This window comes from Leucopleurus acutus, assembly GCF_964270905.1.
Source record: "Leucopleurus acutus genome assembly, chromosome: 1".
Lineage (NCBI taxonomy): Eukaryota > Metazoa > Chordata > Mammalia > Artiodactyla > Delphinidae > Leucopleurus > Leucopleurus acutus.
Window position 1 is genome coordinate 172,802,873 of NC_139142.1, and position 22,072 is coordinate 172,824,944.

The 22,072-nt window shown below is 40.9% G+C and overlaps 1 protein-coding gene across 8 annotated transcripts in view; it reads right to left on the bottom strand.

The window, feature by feature from the left end:
- The window catches only part of TJP1 (tight junction protein 1), a gene marked incomplete at its 5' end in the record, with an annotated part of 254,955 nt that overhangs the window by 16,073 nt on the left and 216,810 nt on the right, over nucleotides 1-22,072 (bottom strand). For 5 of the 8 annotated variants that reach the window (XM_082851457.1, XM_082851456.1, XM_082851460.1 and 2 more), the window contains 15 exons: nucleotides 207-434; nucleotides 1,695-1,792; nucleotides 1,941-2,804; nucleotides 3,648-3,887; nucleotides 4,213-4,563; nucleotides 7,873-7,973; nucleotides 8,274-8,484; nucleotides 9,083-9,165; nucleotides 12,453-12,548; nucleotides 12,649-12,833; nucleotides 13,115-13,334; nucleotides 14,306-14,414; nucleotides 16,707-16,857; nucleotides 19,999-20,104; nucleotides 21,025-21,164. In XM_082851457.1, coding sequence (XP_082707583.1) covers nucleotides 207-434; nucleotides 1,695-1,792; nucleotides 1,941-2,804; nucleotides 3,648-3,887; nucleotides 4,213-4,563; nucleotides 7,873-7,973; nucleotides 8,274-8,484; nucleotides 9,083-9,165; nucleotides 12,453-12,548; nucleotides 12,649-12,833; nucleotides 13,115-13,334; nucleotides 14,306-14,414; nucleotides 16,707-16,857; nucleotides 19,999-20,104; nucleotides 21,025-21,164 — 3,183 coding nt within the window. The remainder of the gene's footprint in view (nucleotides 1-206; nucleotides 435-1,694; nucleotides 1,793-1,940; nucleotides 2,805-3,647; nucleotides 3,888-4,212; nucleotides 4,564-7,872; nucleotides 7,974-8,273; nucleotides 8,485-9,082; nucleotides 9,166-12,452; nucleotides 12,549-12,648; nucleotides 12,834-13,114; nucleotides 13,335-14,305; nucleotides 14,415-16,706; nucleotides 16,858-19,998; nucleotides 20,105-21,024; nucleotides 21,165-22,072) is intronic. The other 3 variants (XM_082851463.1, XM_082851462.1, XM_082851461.1) reach the window with 1 other exon arrangement.

Here is a 22,072-nt window from a genome sequence, read left to right on the forward strand (position 1 = left end):
GCACTTCCACTGCAGGGGCAAGGGTTTGATCCCTGGTCAGGGAACTAAAATTTCGCATGCCAAGCAGCAAGGCCAAAAAACAAAACAATACACACACACACACACACACACACACGTGTGCACACACACACTGAACTTTGTGTGATTAACTGCACTTTATGTTTCATCTTATTTTTAATTATTTTGTCTTAAACAAAATAACTCACTTGGAAGAGTAACTAGAAAACTGTGGCTGACTCTGAGAATGAACCGGCTTGGCGGGCTCTGAGAGGTGGCTGGCAGGGACATGTGCAGAAGGCTTGCTCTCAAAACTTCTTCGATCAAAGTAGGAGAGCTGTTTTCGATAGTATTCTTCATCTTCCTCAGGATCATAATGATTTGACCGAACAATGTCTTCAGGCGGCTTCATCTGAGGTTTTTGCGGTTCGGGGATCCTGATAATGAATGATAAATGGAACAACTTTTGAGAAGTTAATTTGACAAATAAAATGGAATACGTAAGTTTCACCTTGACCTTCCACTGACTGCTGTGATTACTCAGGATCTGGCTGAGCAGTGCAGCAGTCAAGGTGGACATTCCCAGTCCCGTGTCCTCATACATTATACTCGATGGCAACACTCTCCTGGCCTGTGAGTCCTAAACACAACCTATCTACTGAGCTTGATAGTGACCTCGTTAGAAGCAGCTCATCAGAAAAAGAAAAGTAAGCCAGACAGTGGAGGGCTTCCTCAAGTACATGCACCATCATCGTCAGCAACAATAAAAACCGAGAGCTGAAGAACTTTACAGCAGGATCAATAAATGATCCTCATATAAGGAAAGAGCTCGACATGTCCAAAGTTCCAGAGGACACAGGAAGCACGTGGCGAAGAAAGTACATTATCAGCAAATTAAGGCACTGTTACATAGGCCCTAGTTAGCAAATTTCAGAAACTCCGCATCAAAAATGGATAAACTTAAATACGTTTCACACCAAGAAGAGGGGTCTAAGCTTTCAGTTATTACATGTTTACTCTGTGTAGAAGAGCTTATTTGCTAGTGATCCCAGCTAAAGGAGACATCACAGTAGTTTACATTTTCATGAAGAGCAACAGACATTAAAATCAGAGGAAAATGTACATGTTAGACAGTAGTTCCTCTTTATTACAAGCACAAATATAAGCGAATGAAACATACTAGGCCAAAGAACTGTATTCAAATGCAGCCCATCAACTTAGCAGCAGCCAAATCAGGCCACAACTAAGAGCACAGCTGGCGGGTTCCTCTCCCAGCAACTCCTGTCAGCCTCAACTTCATCCCTCCTCGCGCTTTCTAAAGGATTAAGTTTAGTTATCTCATAGCTATCTGAGTCTGTTTCCTCACCCCTAAAAACTAACAGTTTGCATGTCCAAAAGCACTATTAAACTAAAAAACACAGTCCAAAAGTTATTAGGGCTTTAAAAACTGTACTTTAGCCATTTGCTAGAGAAATATGTGTTCGAAAGATTTGTTAACTGAAAGAATAACAAAGATGTGTTACAGAAGGTATAATACGTAAAGCTGTTTACTTTTCCTTCTACAACCACTGTTTTAACTGCAAAAGCTGGAGGAGTTCACCTAAGGACAAGGGAGACCTCTGCCTTCCCCGCCTCCTCTCTAGTAAGAGGGCCACACTCCCTGTCAGTTGTAGGCCACAAGCCCGCAAAGCACCCACCTGTGCAGTGTTCTGTCGTGTTCAATGAGCTGATTCTGAGCAGGGGCTTTAGGACCTAGGACGGGAGCACCTGCAGGTTTAGACGTGACCTCTGGAGGCTGCAGAAAAGTAAGACACATGAGCCTCAGGGAGAGATCATGAGAAAACAGGCTTCGTTTAAGGGGGAGGGAACATTATGAAGCGTTACGCACAACAGTCACTGAATGTGCTCTGAACGTGAGGCAGGAGACACAATCACGTATTTACCTTGAAACCAGAGTTATGGTTTTCATCCTTCTTGCTCTCCACTGATGCAGACCTTTTGTTTTCAAACATTTTCACTCTGGTGAGCACTGACTGTGGCTTCATCGCTGGGTCTTCCTCTTCCTCGACCAGAGCTGGGGGTGGAGGCAGTGGTTTGGTACTTGCGGGCGGCACTTCCGGCTTGTGCTGAGGCGGGACAAGGGCAGCACTGTGGAGAGGCTCGTAGTGGCCCGGGCCTGCTTTGGAGGTGAAGCCTTGTGGCGGGACCTGCTCATAACTCCGTGAGTACTGGTCAAAATACTGCTTAGGCTCGGACGCCTTGGGGCCTGTGGAGGAGTAGGGCTGCGCGTCTGGCCTGTACCTCCCGTGCACGTCGAACCCAGGAGCGGGCTGCTCTTCGTGCCGCAGGGTGGAGGTCCTGAGTGGCGGGTCGTAGCGCGGTCGGCTTTCATAGGACAGAGGGGTTGGCTCCTCAAAACGTGGGAAATACCCTCGTTCTGAGGACTCCTCGGGATGCGGTCTGGAGTCCAGGTCTCGCGGGTGCTGATTATCAAAAGAAGGCCGGGGCTGGTACGGCTGCTTGTCATCATAATAGGACCACTGCTCCTCATACGCAGGGATGCGGTCGTCATAGCGCAGACGATGGTCGTAGTTTCGAGGAAACTGGTCCGTGTAGTTTGAGGAGTCATATCTGTAGGCAGGCTGCTCCAGGTCCCTGCTGGCCTGTCTCTCTGCGTATGGGGGCTGCGGCTCATAGCTCAGACTGGGCTCCTTGTCTAGCCTCTGCCCTGGGTGAGCAACAGCTGGCTGCTTCAAAACATGGTTCTGTCTCATCACTTCCTCAGGATAGGGATCCTTCCTATATACCTGTATAAAGAATCCACGCGTAAGGACACAGGCTTGTTTCAAATTCTAGTCTATTTTAAGACAAACTATGATTTAATATGTAAAAATGGCATGTTCTACCATTTATTACCAGGACAGAAACAGATTAGTGGAGAAAGCCAGTTTAAGTGAAGCTCAAACTTTACAATGCAAGTGGGGGCTTTTACTTTCCAGCATACTAAATGAAAAGTGAGTTAAAGATATTTTAACTTTTTAATTATTAAGTTTAGTAGAAAATTAATGCACTGAACTGTTGATTCCACTTGATTTGGACACTGAAAATAAAATCAGAAAGAAAATTTATGGACACCATAATTTATAAAACATAAAGAAGTTTAAAATGGGTCTGAACTATAGATTAAGAAATTCTGACCACCTAGAGGGGTGGGATAGGGAGGGTGGGAGGGAGACGCAAGAGGGAGGGGATATGGGGATATATATATATATACATATAGCTGATTCACTTTGTTATACAGCAGAAACTAATACAACATTGTAAAGCAATTATACTCCAATAAAGATGTTTAAAAAAATAAAAATAAAAAAGAAAGAAAGAAATTCTGGAAGATTCTGAAAGCCAAACATTAAAAAATAATAAAAATATTAAGTACCAATCCCAATTAAAAGGCCTATTTTAAAATAATCAGTATATCACTGGAAGCCATGCAAATTATAGAACCGAAATGATTTGTACTGATTTGAAAACAGTATGGTGCATAAGCCCACAGTAAAAAGCAAAAGGAACACGTAAAGGGCAAAGCAAACACAATCATGTGCTAGACTGATGGAGAGCAACAGATTAGCGCAACACTGCAGCACAGGTACCTTTGCTGGATCTACATGCGACGACAATGATGGCTCTTGACCTCTTAGCATTATGTGAGCTGCCTCAGTGCGTGGTGCTCTTAAAGAATCAGCTTGTGGTGAGTCAGAGGTGAAAGGAGCTGGGGTGGGCTCCTCCAGTCTGACATTAGTTAAGTTTACATTAGGATTAACAGCAGAGGTTGATGATGCTGGGTTTGTTTCAGGCGAAAGGTAAGGGCCTGGAGATGAGGCTTCTGCTTTCTGTGAAGTGTTTAAAATATTTTAAATATAGTGTTTCTGTTTACTGCTAACTTCCCACTTCCATTTATAGTGGTTGATAGACATACATTTTAAGTGTGCTGAATAACAAAACTATGACCTCATGTCCTGAATTTTTTAAATTTCAATATACTGCTGTCTAAGATAAACACACAAAGTTTAGAATTAAGTCCTTGGTATTCTCAAGTTGAAATTAAAGATTAATTCTTAATCTGGAGAAAGGACAATATATTTTTAATTCAATCACCATATCCTAGACTTTAACAATGCACCTCTAACTGCAAAACGTTGAATGCTTGCTGCTTACCTGTTGAGAGGCTGTCTTAAGTCCAGGGGAGTCTATTCTATGAACTGGCTGTGGCTGCGCTTGTGGTGAGTAAGTAGGATATGTCTGGTGGTCATGATGCATTCCAGAGGAGTCCTCTCTGACAGGCTCAGAGGACCGTGTAATGGCAGACTCCGGGGGAGTCCCCACCTCATCATTAAGAGTCTCATCTAGTTCTTGATCAGTGTAGGCCCCGCCTTCTGTATCTGTATCTTCATAGTCAGAAGTATGTCTACTGTCCGTGCTATACATTGAGTATTCACTACCTGGGGCTGACAGGTAGGACAGACGATCATCATGCAAATCAAGGTCATCACTTGTAGCACCATCCGCCTGGGTCAAATAGAAGTAAATTAAAAATTTATTCAGTAGTTCTTTAAGAGATGGCCTTTATTTTACAAGGGAGACTGAAAAGGATACTTTTCTTTGCAGAAATCACATCTGTTTCTTGAAACTTCTGGTGAAGAAAGGTCAAGAAGATAGTACAAGCACACATGCAGACACAGAGAGCATCCTTTGAGATCTGAAGGGCTTGGATGAGTGGAACGTCGGCTGGCCGGCCGTGACAAAGCCCCAGAAGACAGCGAAGGAGCCCTGGCCCCACTCTGATTTTGAAACCTAGTCAGTCACTAGCTTGTCAGCCCAGAGGAGGGTGAAGAGGGAGAGTGCTGCCAGACCAAGCTCACAGAAACAAAGACACAGTGACTGACAGAACAGCGCACGTGAGAATAACCAGGAAAATAAACGCCACAGTTCAAGCTGAACAAGAGCTTATGTATATATAAAATCTATATATTAAGAAAACAGCTTCTTAAAAAACTTGGTATTTGGCCCTAGAGCTTTATAAAACACAACGGAAAAGCATCATCTAAGTGCTGGTTGCCTAATTAAACTAAGAACTTTTAAAAATTATTCTTCACAGATGGATGCAGAGAGGGAAATGCAGTTATGACTCTCTTTTACAGACTATTAAGAGCTGAGTTAGCCTTCAGTCTGCACTGATTATCTTCTGAGCAGACCAGAAAGAACAGAAGTATTTGAGGGAAAGGGAAGTACAGTGCTGCAGTCAACAGGCTGTCATGGATACTAATTTGAAGCTAGTGCCCGTATTACACACAACAGTCCTGGAAGACCATGCCTGGACCCTGCGCCCAGAGAGGCACGAGAGCTGGAGGATCCAGAACCCAGAATTCTGACGGCATGGACTGAAGGATAAACAAGGCTCGAGCCGCCTGAATGGTGCTTCCCCCACAGTCCCAATCCTGGCTCTGCAACAGCCTGACCCTGAGCCCTCCCTTAATGGGAAAGACCAGCCTTCCGTGACTCTGGCTTTCAACAGGCTTTCAACAGATCACCTGCCTGGTTTGGAGAGTGAGCGCACTAGGGCTATGCTCTATGTTCCGGCAGAGTCTCTCCCACTGAAATCTAAATGGCTTGAAACCTTCTTGCTATCTACTTTGATCTCTGACTCGCGGGGTCTGGAAGACTATAACCCAGGAGCCAGCCAGGGAAGTATTTAAGGCCCTGGGGAAGAACAACTCAACTCACTAACCTGCTCAGCTTTTGCAGTGGTATGAAACGCAGCTTTTGCAGTGGTATGAAACGCAGCTTTTGCAGTGGTATGAAACGCAGCTTTTGCAGTGGTATGAAACGCAGCTTTTGCAGTGGTATGAAACGCAGAAGTGAGCAAGAACCAGGAGTGCTCGGAACCAGAAATGACATATGCTTACATGTTAAGAAAGCCTCTGGAAGATTTTTCTTGGTTTCATAGGGAACATACAAGCCTGTCACAGAAACTGCAAAAAGGAACTCTTCCTAGCAATCAGATCAAAGTAGTTAGCTCAGGAGAGTCGATGTGAAATGAAGTGGTTTTAGTTTAAGAATCTATTTGGAGAAAATATACTTGAATGGAAGGGGGGCATGAATCAAACTTGATTTAAATTGTAACACTTTTTCTGATTTACAAAATGCATCAATCTATTCTAATAGTAAATGACCTATTAGACCTATTAATAAAGTTAATAAAATTAATTGAGATGACCTATTTTCCTCACACAAAAAGCTGGGAGAGCTAGACCTTCATTTTAAAATCCAAGCAAAGAAAGGAAGCACACAATAGTATCAAAGAAATCACAGAAAATTAAGATTTGTGGATTTAAAAAACCTCTCAGATAGGTAGACATGTATACCTTGTGCATTTATAAACTAATATTATTTCAAAAATCACCAGTGATACCGCAAAAAAAGAAAAAAGAAAAATCACCAGTGAAAGCTATTAACATTCTACCTGACCAAGGCTGCTGGCAGAACTGTGTTGTCATAGAAGATTAGCATGGAGAGGACGGTAATCCTTTTAATCAAATGCCACAAGAGTTAAGAATTAGTAACAGTGTGTCGTATAAAGTGGTGTAGTGAGCTTATTCTACCTGCCTCTGTCTATAAAGCGTCCCGGCTGATATGTCAGTTACTCAAAGTGGTCTCAGGTTCTCATGTGTACGGTTCACCACCCAGAGTGGTACTGAGGAGAAAAGGCATGGTTCTGACACAGGACCACAGGTGGGAGCAGCAGACACTACCTCTAGATGTCAGCATTTCAACATCTCTTCTTGGCAGAGGTTGTGTTTTCTGGGTGAGGGGCACGGGGGTTCTAAGCATGCAGCATGCACGGCCACAGCACCTGGGGCCATAGCCAGGCAGAGGAAAGGAGGGGCCATGCAGGGGCAAAACACAACAAAAACCAAGCCGACAAGGAAATACAAAAAAACAAAATAAGAGAACAGATATTCTCAATCTTCCCTAGCAACTAAAATATATTAATATTGTGTTGATCTGAAGGTAAAAGACATTTAAAACAAAAGATTCTTTTAACTGTATACTTTGAGAAAATTATTATCTCTCCCAACAAAATAAACAGGACTTTCCCATCAAGAACTGCTAAAAGACCAGAAAGACTTAACAACAGAAAGTAGTTATTTTAATCTTTATAAAATAAAAATTCAAAGCCAAAAGGATGTATTGCTTTGTCTAACATTTTCAGTACGTTTTAAGAATGTTAACAGGTGCTGAGTGAAAAAAAATTCCTTAGGTAAGGATTTAGAGAAATGCTTAAAGTAGCAAAGTAAGTCCTTTACTTCAGACCTCTCAGAGCCATCACCACGCTGGTGGGTACTGTGCTGCTCCAGGGTGCTTGGTTTGCAGCATGGTGGTCCCCAACCATTCCTTGCCTTCAGAGTACCTCTTCTTCGGGCCAGTCCTGGATCTCACATGCTGAGCACAGCACTTTGGGGACCACTCATCTAGCCCACCCATTCCCCTTGTTTCCAGAGGAAGAAACAGAAGCCAGGTTCAAAGTCATTCCTCAGTCAGACAGGGGCAGAGTCAGAACTCAACCCTGCTCTTTTAAGTTACCCTCTGAGAATTCTCTGAGAATACCACTGAATGGTAATTCAGTGGGGAGAGAAACTTCAGAATCTTCTACTATCAAAAACAACTTTCATAACCGTTACAAATTATAAAAACCTAAAAGCTAATGCCCCAAACTACTTTAATAAGTTGATCCAATTAGAAAACAATGGTGACTCAAAGGCTTCTCTGATTAGTTATATAATTTATCAAATGGGTTAAAAACAGGAAATTTCTTACCTTTCCCTCAGAAACCCACACCAACTGGTTCTGTTGTTGCTGAATTGCTTCTTTCAATGCACCATACCAACCGTCATTCATTGAATTTAAATTAATTGTAGCTGCAAATAGATAACATTGTTCTATGATTACAACACGGCAAAAGTCAGAATTCACTCAACCATTGCTTAGAGTTCAGTCACCACTACTGAGTTATCTGACAGATAGTATTGAGGACACACCTCTGGAAATGTCTATTTTGGCACTGAACCATTTCTTTCAATCAACAGCAGCCATTAACACAACAACAAGCATAACAGGCAAAGGTTATATGAGTTTTAATATTTGAACAACACAACATTTTTGCCCACATATTGTTGTACAGACACTGTAAGCTGAAAGAAGGCCTTTAATATACTCACTTGTAAAAAGATGGTGATTATTTTTACGAAGTTTATGAGACCGCTCATATAATTTCCTGGCGCTTTTCCTAGATTCTGGACATAACCTCATCCTCATTGTTTTCACACCTTGCTTAGAATCAGGGTTAAGGAACACTACAATTGGATACCACTGGGCATAATTCAGACGATCAACTGCATTTGGTGTTACATCCAATAAAGCATGTTTATCCTGAAGACACAAGAAAAAAATAAACAAGGACGCAAGACACGGTAACTAAGAAGCATCACCTTCAGAAAGTCACAGCTGAGACTACATTCCAATGGGAATGGACGTTTAACTGTGCTCCAAAATGTCTCAGGAGCACACATTAGAAAAAGGTGTACTCAGAAGTTAATGCAATATTAACTTCTAGTCCAATTTAAAAAAAAGTTTTAACTAGCTCACTTTTAAGATAGCCCAAATACTTGCAAGCAGAGAGTGAAAATAAGTGTAACAATTTAATGTTCCTGATATGGCCTTGTGAGTAGCAACACATTCCTAACATATAAATATCAAAGTGCAACCTGAATTGTCCTGATGCGGTATCAAGTCTATCGACATATGTGAACACTGTATACTCTTTTGTGGTAATGAAAGCTCATCTTTTCAGGCACGTACTACCGTTCCATTGAAAGTGATTATTTTAATGTCTCGGTAATTTACTTACGGTATACCAGTAATAACTTTAGAAAAACTACCTTCTACTTTCAGTTTAACCAAACCCATCCCACTGAGAAACACAAAATTCACAGCTTACAATGAAACGGGTCAATTTCTAATAACTTACTTGATCTATTATTTGCTTTATTGTATGAAGGCGAATAATACCAGAGCTCCGTTGGTCAGTTCCAGCATCTCGAGGTTCACTTTCTAGTCGTGCAGTCAGGACAAAAACAAAACACCAAATTTCCACTGGTTAGGTCAGTTTCTCAACTGCTGGGCATAATGACACGCTGGGCTCCATGACGTGTAGTTGTGGGGGCTTCCCGTGCACCATGGCCTATTGAGCAGCATTTCTGGCCTCCACCCACTGGATGTCAGTAGCAGCCCCCCACCTCCCTTTTGCTCCCACGGCGACAAACAGAAGTGTGGCCAAATGTCGTCTCTGGGACAGACCTACCCTGGCTGAGAACCCCGGGTTACATCAATGCTTCCAACACTGCTGGGATCAGACGGCAAGGGGGAGAACTTCCCTGGTGGTCCAGTGGCTAAGACTCTGTGCTCTTGATGCAGGGGGCCCAGGTTTAATCCCTGGTCAGGGAACTAGATCCCACATGCATGACGCAACTAAGAGCCCACATGCCCCAACTAAAGATCCTACATGTCACAATGAAGATTCTGCATGCCACAACTAAGACCCAGCACAGATAAATGAATAAGTAGGTAGGTAGGTAAGTAAGTAAATAAATAGTTTTTTTTTTTTTTTTTAAAAGCAAGTGGGCCACTCACCCCGGTGCAAAATTCAAGGGAGTGCCCCCAAACCTCAGAAGTCCAATAATATTTGGATGCAATATGTTCACAAAAGCAAAATAAATACTTCAAAATGAACATTTTAAATAGAATCAGTAAGTGGAGGGACTTCCCTGATGGTCCAGTGGTTAAGAATCCGCCCTGCAATGTAGGGGACGTGGGTTCAATCCCTGGTTGGGGAACTAAGATCCCACATGCCACGGGGCAACTAAGCCTGCGTGCTCTAGAGCCTGCATGCCCCAACTAGAGAGAAGCCGGCATGCCACAACGAAAAGCTCGCGTGATGCAACTAAAACCTGATGCAGCCTGACTAATTAATTAATTAATTAATTATTTAAAAGAAAAGAATCAGTAAGTGGAACGTGAGCAAAAATTATTTAGGACTGTCACTTGGTCAAGAGAAACAGCCAAATATGGCAATTCTCTCAATTGAAAATAAGCTTAAAAAATGTAGATTTACAAAATAATATTGATAAATTTGCTTCCATTAAAACCAGAAAGGTAAAATTATAAGTTATGTGTTTGGTCTAAATAAAATATTTAAATTTAAAATAATGTCAGTTTTAATACTCATGTCTTCAAAAATTTTCCAACTATTTTCATGTTCTGGAAAAAACAGCCATTAAAAATATATATATAATATATATATAAAAACATGTATATAGGGATTTCCCTTTTTCTTTTGCTCCAGTGTGGCCTGGCATGGCACTGTCTGCAAACCTTTTTCCATGTGGCATGTGAGTGGCAATGGTTCTGTCTGTATGGCACACAGATACCCTGAGGAGGCCTCCCCACAGCAGGGCCCGCCCGGCCGCAGACGGCTGCTCAATACCCGGGCAGGCCCACACTCAGCAGCAACAACTACAGCAGACTGGCTGGGGAGTCCTGGGTTAGGGACCTCTTTTCACATCAGCAGAAGGGGACTTGGGAGCAGAGAAGGCTGTAACTTGTGACTATGACACAGCCTGTGCTCTCACACTGGCAACCTGTGCCTCCCTCCTGGCGCAGAACACGCCAAGGCAGCTTGGGCTGATTTCTAACCACGCGTCTCAGAGGTCCACTGACATGAAGGCTTTCACCGAAAAGGCACAGCGATGTCTGAGACTCTGGTCACAGGAAAGCTCAGAAGTTAGAGCTCTGGTTGTTCAGATCAGACAAAGACAGAGACATGGAAGTTCAGAGGTCAGGCTGAGGGACAAGGGGACGATCTGGGAGAACAAGGCCATCGCGAGACAGCAGGGCCAATCTCCAATCTGGTGGACATGGGAGAACGACGGAGGGAGATCCACTGGGAGGTTCTGGGTGGAGAAAATGCTACTAGTCTCTAAACTCAAAATACTCTCATTAGATTCAAATAGGATACATAACTAAGCGATCTGAATCCCTTTCGTAAGAGTCTGGTTGTAGAGTAAACCCAATTAATCAACCAATTAGTCCTTAAGACAGAGCTTTCTAAGTCTTCACACTTGCTTTTCCTAAATTTAAAAGCCCTAAGTTTGGTTACAGGTGGTATCTATACGTATCAACTTCTTCAGGCAAAATGTTATCTATAAGCAATGACCAAAAAAAGATCTCTTCTGAAAAGACTAACAAACTGAGTGATGAATCAGAAATGAACATTTTCTAAATTGCCCAAATTTTACTATCATTTGTCTGCAAATCTTCTGAGTTTCAGAAAATATCCTCATTCAACTTCACCAGCAACCAAATGAAAAGCAATATATATAATATTAAATCAGCACTTGGGAGTTTATAGTGCCAGCAGGAACAACAGCTGCACAACCCTCTGGAAGCAGCCAAAGTTACACAGCAGCAGCCAGGAGTGCTCGTGTCTTGGGTCATTCCTTCCTATCTTTGGTAATTCTGTCTAAGAAATTCAGCATATATATGGAAAAAGCTATATTCTTGAGTATTTAAATCCTTTGCAGAACAAAAGCAAAGCGTAATATGGACAGACAAAGCAAACAAAATATGGACAGATTTCTGCACCCTTTGTATTAGTAAAATATAAATTTGAAACGGACGATACAAATAACTTAAAGCAAGCCTAAGTGATAACTAAGTCTGTGTATTTAAACTACCATAATAGCTAAAATAATGAAACAATGAAAGAATCTGCAAGCAAAATCTGTAAGCATTTAAAGCACTACTTCCTCGATATTTATATTGAATACTAACCTACTATATCTGTCTGCAATAAGCAATAGCATGAATCATGCTTTTATTACTCTTCTGACATATCTGAGTATTTGTTTGCTTAATGACTGAAAGCACTGGGCTGGAGCCAGAAAGCTGGGTTCAGAGCCAAGTGTGTGACTCATTAGCTGGGTGTCATCATGACACCCCAACTAAAGAGGCGGGGCGGTGGTCTCCGTCACAACCACCCTACAGCTCAACTCGCCCAGCTTCAGCTGGACATTCTGACACCCGCCCCATGGGATACTGTCAGGATTAAACAAGACTGTGTGCTAAGAGATTCTCATAAATGGTGATTCTTTTTCTTATGAAAGGGAACTGGCAGAGCACAGACACAGTCACTCAGGTTTCCCTCATGGGGTCAATTGCAAATGTTCACTTACAAAAAGTGTTATTTCTATTAAGTGAATGGATCAGACCCACCCTTTAGAGAAGTAATTAGTAAAGAAACACGCTCAATCTCATCTGAAGTCCGTATGGAGACTACTTACTTGCAATCTGATAAATATCTGGTTCTTCTCTGGCCAGCTTTTCTCTGGCAACATCAGCTATTGGTCCAAAGATGGTTACAGGCCTCAGAAATCCAGCTGGGGAGATTCAAATGAAAAATAGCACAGTTTATACTTCTTCTTTCTTAGGCAAACTGACATTAAAAGGTATTAGGTTCATCTGTAGAAAACAGACTACCTTCTCGAAGAACAACTCTCTCATATGCTGGGAACTTTGTCTGAACCGGCTGGGCTGACAAATCTTCTCTGCTCTTGCGCAGATTTCTCTTGGAGCTACGCAGACCTCGGAATCTCCAGAAGTCGGCGCGGTCTCCTCCTGCCGTCTTTGGAAGTGTGTACTGTACACTGGCTAACTGCTCAGCTCTGGACAAGAAAAGACAAAAATAAAAATAAGGGTATTTTAAAAACAAAATGGAGAAAGACTTATAGTGAAACAAAATGTCAAAACACTGGATAGAACTTCACATGCAGTTTAAATCTTAATGGTTAAACTAAAATAAAGGAGTTTATACAACTAAGTCAGTTTTAGATATGGTAAATACAGTGAAAATTAATTCTTTACGTTACCAAAATTTCCCAGTGGGACTGAAATATTGTCATCATTTCCTTAATTTGTTCTGTAAGAAGTATCCAAACATTCATACCTGTTCTTATTAGGGATGATGCCTCGTTCTACCTCCTTATGATTTTTGCCAATTCGAATAGCAAGCCAAGAGCCCAGTTTTCCGTTGTACAAAGTATCCACAACACGGAACACCTCTCCTTTGTTAAAACTAAGTCCATAGGGAGATTCCTTTTCATATTCAAAATGAGTTCTAATATAGAAAGAATCTCCTACATCTGATTCTACGATGCGACGATAAACTAAAAGGAATCAAAACAAAAAATTATCAGTAACTAGTGGGAAAAGATATTAATCTGAAGAGAATACATTACGTGAAGATTCTATTGATAATATCAACAATAACAAAAACAACAGTTTCCAACAAACGGTGGCTCCTTACTAATTACTAAGTATTCTGTCTTGTGGACATCATCATTATCTCACAAAATGGGAACTCTTAGCACTTCCATTTCACAAATGAGGAAACTACTGCAGATACAGATCAAGCAACTTGTCCAAAGCCACACATGCTTTCTATTTAAATCATCTAACTTAATTTCGCTGCAGCCCCTGCAAACCTCATCTATGTCCCATTTTCTAAATGAGTGGTTCTCAAATGAGGGCAATTCTGTTCCCCCCAGGGAAGAGCTGCCATACATGGAGACATTTTTGATAGTTGCAATTGTGTGTTGAAAGGAGGTGTGTGTGCTACGGACACTTACTGAGCAGAGGGAAGGATGCTTTTAAACAGCCTAAAACACACGGGATAGCCTTTACAACAAAGAATTATTTGGTTCAAAACATCAACAGTGACAAGCTTGAGAAACCCTGTTCTAAATGAAAATGTATCTGCTTAATCACAGAGAAAATCAGGCATTCCCTTGCATTAATGCTAACAAACATCAGAGTATATTGCTTAGAAAACATGAATACAAAATTCAGAAGCTACCCATATGCACTTTTGTGTGGAATACTATAGGATTTTTCCGTGCAGATGGCACTCTACTTCAATAGAACGCCAGAAAGGTTGGCTGGTCCTATTACTGTGCTGTGTTAACAAGCACAGTGTAAGACTGTGTGCCCCTCAATGACAAAATAAACAAAATCTGTGAGATTAACAAATTCATTTATCACTTAACTTTGATTTATTAAAAACATTACAATTAAAATTCCTATTTAAGTCCTCAAACTTCTCCGGGTTTATTTTCTCAATATTCTGACAGTATCTCACCATCCTTCTTCTTCTGAGCCAATATGGTCACTTCTTCTCCCTTTGGGAGGTCAAGTAGAAAAAGGACAGCTTCTTCTCTTATGATATTTGTGAAGTCTACATTGTTTACCTGTTAAAATACATTTCACAAATTACTACTGGTCATATTTTAAGATTATAAAAACATTTATCTATGCAGGAAACAAATATATCCAGAGTTTATCTAATTTGAAAATATCACATCTTCAAAAGTGAAAATTTTCATTTTACTTTGGAGAAAAGAATATACCCTAATTTAAAACAAGCAGGAACCAAGTAAATAAAGTGAGTGCAGGTATAAAGTCACTTAAAGAGTAGTCACAATGCATCCCGACATTAGAGATCATGCACTGCAAAATCCAACCAATTCACACCAAAAAAGACAACTTCTAATTCCAACTGTTTATTATTATTGCAAAATCTCGGGATTTAAAATTTTAAATTATAAGTTCTATGAATGTATAATAGAGCCCTACTTTTTACTAGGCTCTGAAAAAGAAATCAAAAGGAAACAAGATTAAAAAGAAAGAGTGCATGCATTGTGCCATCTCTGTAAGAGCATCTGTATGGTGTAAGCTCAGTGTCTGCCAAATCAATGTTTAATATTAGACGCTCCTAAGGACCAAAATGTAACTTATCAAAATGTCCCCAGTGACTATGTGCAGGATTACAGGTAGATTTTCTTCTACTCATCTTCTGGAAATTTTCCGCATTAAAAAAATTTTTTTCTACATGTACTACCTTTATGATATGAAACAACAAAAAAACTATTAAGAAATATTTTTTGAATGATGTATGATTACTTCAAACAGGATATGGGGTAGGTAAGAGAATAACAGGTCTGTTTAATTATCCATGTTGTATTTGAGAAAATGTAGACATCATCTGGAGGAATCATAACACAAAGTCAGGTGGAAACCAGTGAGTCAGGAGACAATGCCCTGACTTTCTGACATGTAAGTCTGAAGGGGGAGGAGGAGGACGGGAGTGGCCATAGGCAGCCAGCACAGTCTGAAGGGGCTTGCAGAGGGCTCAGAGGGCAGCTTCTGACCGCGGGTTGCTGCCAAAAGCGACCAAACCCAAGATAGAGATACGAAAGCAAGATAGAAGCAGGGGGCCGCTGACACATCCCAAGTTTTAGGAAGAATGATTAAAGAAGGTAGGAAAAGAACTGAAATGATTAGAGGAGCACCAGAAAAGCAGTGTTATGGAATCCAAGGAAGAAAGCACTTCAAAAAGGACTTGTTAAGAAGGTCAAAACACTAGTAAGAAATACAGGAAAATGAGGGCTGAAGATGACATTAGGTTGGCAATGCCTCATGAAAATTCACATTCAGTCGTGGTTAAGGTGGAAGGCAGACTACACAACTTTATGACACAAGGACTGAAAAGCAAGCAGGGAAGGGACTCAACCAAACCTTCAACAAGTTCAACAGCCAAAGGAGAAAAGACAGACGATGGAAGGCTGATGAAGAACCAAAGGATAGGGAAAGAGGAAAACATGAACAAAGCAGCCATATTCTGGGGCAGGAGGAGAACGAATGCACGACATGGGCAGGAGGCAGCCTGAATGCAGGAAGAGACCAGAACAGAGGTGGCAACGACAATCTGAGGCAATCTCCTCTGGCAAGAGGAGTAGAGCAGATGTAGGAACTCCCACTTGAGAGATCTGATCTTCCGATTAAAACAGCACATAGTGCATCTGGCAGAAAGTTTGGATATTTTAAAAAGAGGAGAGAAATAAAGATGGTACTACGTTACTAGGCGGCATTGCTTATGGAAAAGAAACAAAAACATACACAAACAAAAAACAAAAGAAAAAGACCCGATTGGCACCCTGCATCTAAACTAGGCTTTCCTGGACTCTCCCCTCTTGTGGGGTATGAAGCTTCAGAGCCCAGGCAGCTTACACATGTGCCTGATGGAAACCCCATGTCTGCACACCTGAGCCATCACCTGTAGTGAAGAAGGTCCTACAGGGCTCTGTGGGCTGCTGCAAAGACTACTCCCACTGAAGAGGAACACCCGCCGCTGCCCTAGTGGCAAGTTGTGGCCCACGGCAGAGTCTAGCCAGCCTGAATGTTTAATTGAACTTAAAATAACTGGTGGATATTATGGGGCTCTAAGACTTATTTTTTTTAGGTTCTATGAACATGAGTGATTAACACGAGACCAAAGCACCACACTGTGTAGTAACAACACAGCAGTGAATAAGAGCAAAGGCAGGAATGAGAGACCTGATGGATTCTCAATCTGCATGCTAAATTGGTTCTAGACGCTACAACAGATTACAAGCTAACTGCGATAGTGAGTCTCCTGTGTCTGATGCCTTTTTCTAAAGATCTAAGTACTTTGAAACCACATAAGTTGACCACTGACATACCCTGAGAATCTGATCACCCTCTTCCAAGCCTTCTTTGGCAGCAGGGCTATCTTCAAGAACGCCAGCTACAAATATTCCAACATCATTTCCACCAGCCAGCCGCAAACCCACACTATCTCCTTTCCTGAATTTTACTAATTTCATGCTGGGCCTGTTAAGACAAATATTTCATTTGAAACAGTTAAGAGAAGCTTGAAGAGTTATAGCAAACTACTACAATAAAAACCATATTTAGAATAAAACAAAGGACCATCATCTCTAAAATTTGCCCTACACCTCTAATTTACTGAATAAAATTTATCATTAGAATACCAAACCAGATTTAATAGCACTTTCTTTTAATTTTTGATTAACAAAATAAGTTTCGAAATATCCAAATTCAATATGTAAGTACTGTTTTACATAATAATTATAAAATTACTTCATAACAATGCTTTCCCAACTCTGAGTCTTAGATTTATGTGGTACATTAACAATGGCTAAAAAATCTTCCATTTCTCCCACCCCAATTCATACCATATCATCTCTACTGAATAACTAAGAAGCACTATTGTACGAAGGTAGAAACTGAGCATAAACTGACAAATTCCCCTAATGCCAGAGAGTCAAAAACAGGCTCTAAGCACTGTAATCTCTATACCCAACAGTCAGTGGTTTTGAAACTTTGCAGTTAGGGGACTCCTTCAGTAGTTCACACAGATCACTTACTCTGCAGCCCCTTTGAATTTTAAACAAAAAGCTTATCATCATTCAGCCTTTTGGGATTAGCCCCATATTTAAGCTCTGCCCCCTTCTTGCTAGAGAGAATGGAAAGGAATTAATGCAGGCACATTCCTCTACTATCAGTGTAGTGTCAAAGCTCTGTGACACTCCTAAAACACCAAAGAATGCCTTAGAAGAATGGCTAGACAGAAACACATTGTAACTAAGCATTACCCTTTTGGGTAATTAATTACAAATTACATACATAATTACAAATTTCCCTTCTAGGTTTCTATAACCATCCCACATTCCAAGCCAAGAAGACACACAATTCTACCTATTCTGACACGATGTGTGGGAAAAAGTCCTTTTCCTCTTAATTTACTAAGTAACAATGAGCAAATAATTAGAAACTAGTAGTAACGAAAAAAACACAAATCAAACGAATGAATGAGTTGAGGGAAGAGAGATGCCTCATTCTTTAAAACCAACTAAAGACCACCTTAGCTTTCAGAACGTACAAGGTAGTCACATTTGACCTTGTTTCTTCATGTAGAACTAACATTAGCTAGATGGAAACCTGAGAGTCTGTAGGTCAGATGAGGTCACTTACTGCCAGGGCTGGTGGTACCCTCAGTGCCCCAAATCCATTTACTGGCTTTACCATGGAGGGTGTGAGTCCCTCAGCTGTGATGGATCCTACTTTTCCAACTGCATCAAGAGCCTTCTGACAGACTCCTCTCCCAAACCAACTGTACAGACAGCTCTTTTAAACATTTCCTTAAAGTCCTTAAGGCGCCAGGTCCCTCAAGTCCTCTCCTAACACTGACCCATCTAGTGCACCTCAAAAAGTAAAATAGCTGATTGTAGTCTGCATCCTTTAGTAAAACCTGGCTTTTTATTGATAAAACCACTGTTCAAGGACAGCTCTAGGCCCCATCTTAGGGTCATGTGCCCTACATGCCTAATATTTTATACTCTGCCCTGTGTTATGTCAACCACATGCAATAGCAAAAATCCTTCTGCCTCAAATCCAGTCACTGAATCTGAATGAATAACTAAACCTTTCCTGGCTAAGCTACAAATCCTGCCCACATTCTCAGTTCTCTTTGGTATCTGTCCTTCAGTGCTCCCTCAGGGAAACAGGTCTCTGGAATCTAGTTATTAAAGTTTTCGTAAAACTTACAGAGTTAGTAAAGCTCTCAGGCCATTCTCTCTTTTTTTTTTGGCTGCACTGGGTGTATGCTACTGCCCACGGGCTTTTTCTCTAGTTGTGGTGGGCAGGCCTCTCATTGCGATGGCTTCTCTTGTTGCGGAGCATGGGCTCTAGGCACGCGGGCTCAGTAGTTGTGGCGCACGGGCTTAGTTCCTCCACGGCATGTGGGATCTTCCCGGACCAGGGCTCAAACCCGTGTCCCCTGCATTGGCAGGTGGATTCTTTTTGTTTTTTTGTTTTGTTTTGTTTTTGTGGTACGTGGGCCTCTCACTGTTGTGGCCTCTCCCGTTGCGGAGCAACAGGCTCCGGACGCGCAGGCTCAGCGGCCATGGCTCACGGGCACAGCCGCTGTGCGGCATGTGGGATCTTCCCGGACCGGGGCACGAACCCGTGTCCCCTGCATCGGCAGGCGGACTCTCAACCACTGCGCCACCAGGGAAGCCCAGCAGGTGGATTCTTAACCACTGCTCCACCAGGGAAGTCCCCAAAATGTATAATTTTAAACTTGTGATACTTTCACCTATTTCAGGAGCGATTTCTCTCTACCAAGCTAGGTCTTATGGTAATAACCCAATTTTCTTTAGCAGAGAAAACAGATGAGAGCAGAGGTCTACATCTAATCTACTTTAGGAAATCTGGTAATTTTCCATTATTCATGTCATGTCTCTTTTACCAGAGAGGCAACAAAAACTAATCTGATGATCATGATAGTTTGAAATCTGGACATAAAATCTACATCTCAATCTCAATGTATAAAATATAAAGTAATAAAAGTTGTGAATATCAAAAACTTACTTTTGAGTTGCTAACTAATCTAGAACAGGTTTCTCAACCGGAGGTGATTTTGCCTGCAGGGAACATCTGTCAGAGCCTAGAGATATTTTTAGTTGTCACAACTGGGTGTGTATGTGTGTGCTACTAGCAGCCAGTGGCCAGGGACGCTACTAAGCATCCACCATGTAAAGGACAGTCCACCACAATAAACAATTATCTGGCCCCAAATGTCAACAGCGCTGAGATGGAGGAACACTGATTTGTTTTTAAAATGATAGGGCTTTAGAATGCCTGTGAAAATTCTGATGTTTAAATAGAAAGCAATTTTCTAGTTTTGTAATTCCTAATCTAAAAACTAGGTAGAGAAAAAAACAGTGGTGAGAAAGAAGTAAACATCTTAAATGTTTCTTTGTTGTTCTCTAATCTCTAACTATTCTATCATATAAATAATTTTAAAAACCAAAACAAACACTAACCATAGCATTTAATAGTATACACTGTCTTTAAAAGCATATATAATATGGTTCGCAATTGAATTCTCAATTTAAATAATCCTTAGTAACGGGCAGAGAAGACAACACAAGTTTAAAACCACATTACCGAAGAATCCCATCTTCATGAGTTGCATTAGGCAGGATCCCATCCGATGGACTGACAGGTAAATCCACGTCTGGCTGTCCAACCTGAGCATACACAGGCTTTGGTTCTAAAAGAAAAGAAAATTTAAATTATGCAGGAATCACTTTACAAAATGGAATAACAAAGCAAGCAACCACTGAAATAACCAAACAATAAAAAGTCTGCAAAATACAGCAAAAATGTAAGTTCAGAGAACCTGATCAGGAACATATATACTACATATGCATATATCAGGGTACATTTTAGTTATAACTTCTGGGATCTTTATATAGCATGTATGCACGTTACATGGTCACCTATGCTTTCTACAGCTCCAGCTGTTACAGTCTGAAAAATATACTTTTTAGGGAAGAATAACAGAGGAAGAAGAATATAAGAAGAGAGAATCCCTACATTTCTCTGTTAAGACTGTCAAAGTAGCCTTCTTTCTTCACTGTGATACAATTTATTTTTAAATTTCCACATTCCTGCCACTAAATAATCAGAGCAGAAACAGGTTTTGAGAGAAGGACCTGAGAGACAGTAGAACCAGGACCTCCAGGCCTGTCAAACAACTGGATCTCAGAACCTTGCAGATTCTTATGTGTGGTCTTGTATACAGGTCAGCAAGGTATACTTCATAAAGTGTTTCTGAAAACACTTTCAATAGACAAGAGAACTTTAAACAGTGTCTAAAGCCAATCTAATGTTTCCCTTAATGAGCAGTACTGGAAAACAACCTCACTCAGTGTGAACAGCTGTGAACCACAAATAACTTCTATCTGGAAAATCTGAAAAACATTCACGAACGTTTACTGATATATGGCAACCTCCCACTTACAAAGAAAATGCTGGAAGTACAGAAAAATTCACACATGGGTAGTAGGTAGCAGCAATAGTAGTAGTAATAATAATTGCATCTTTATATTTTCTGTAAATATAATTCTGTAAATTGTGAAACAATTTAGTCTGAATGAAAATGTTTCCTGCACTCTAGGCTAGGCTTACCTGGAAGACTGGGTGTTTGTTTCTCATTTCTTTCAACTGTAACTTCTTCCACTGTTTTAGGTGTGTGATCATCTGCATGCTTTACAGGAGTTGAGACAGCCCCGGGTTTAGAAATTCTCTCTTCCTCTCTGCTCCGGAGACTATACATCAGTAAAATAAAAACTTATGAGCATGCCAAGACAATGTCAAAAAAGGGTGACAAGGGACTTGCTCTAAAAGATAACAAAATATTGTAAAAACTTAGTAATTAAAACTAGAGTGCTACTGCCACAGAAACAGATAAATAGATCCATGTAACAAAACAGAAAATGAAGAAATATATCCACAGTACCAAAGTTTATTACGGAAGCAGCAGCCCAAAACTGCTGGAAGAGAACACACTGTTTAATAAACAGTGTTTAGAACAACTGTCCACAAATTTAGAAAAATTAGATCTCTATGCATATCAATGACATAAGTATAAATTTCAGATAAAGTCTTAAACATAAAATATATTTTAAAAATCTTATCAAAAACAGAGGACTCTTAAAGTAAGATTCAATGCACAAAATGAAGTGAATACATAAAAAGTTTAAAAAGGTGTGAAAATAATTTGAAAAAATATGTCTTAGGTTGAACCAAATGAATTTTTTTTAAGTTCAAACAACTGAACATTAGCAATTTGACCAAACAAATGTAACAGGAGTTCAATTTTAAGACTATATATTGATCTAACAATACATATAATAAGAATTTGATATTTAGAACATATGCAAACACACTTTTTAATTATTTTAGAATAAAAAGAGCCAATATGTGAACTCATGGACAAAAATGAAAAAGACCTTGGGCTTCCCTGGTGGCACAGTGGTTGAGAATCTGCCTGCTAATGCAGGGGACATGGGTTCGAGTCCTGGTCTGGGAGGATCCCACATGCCGCGGAGCAACTAGGCCCATGAGCCACAACTACTGAGCCTGCGCGTCTGGAGCCTGTGCTCCACAACAAGAGAGGCCGCGATAGTGAGAGGCCCGCGCACCGCGTTGAAGAGTGGCCCCCGCTCGCCACAAC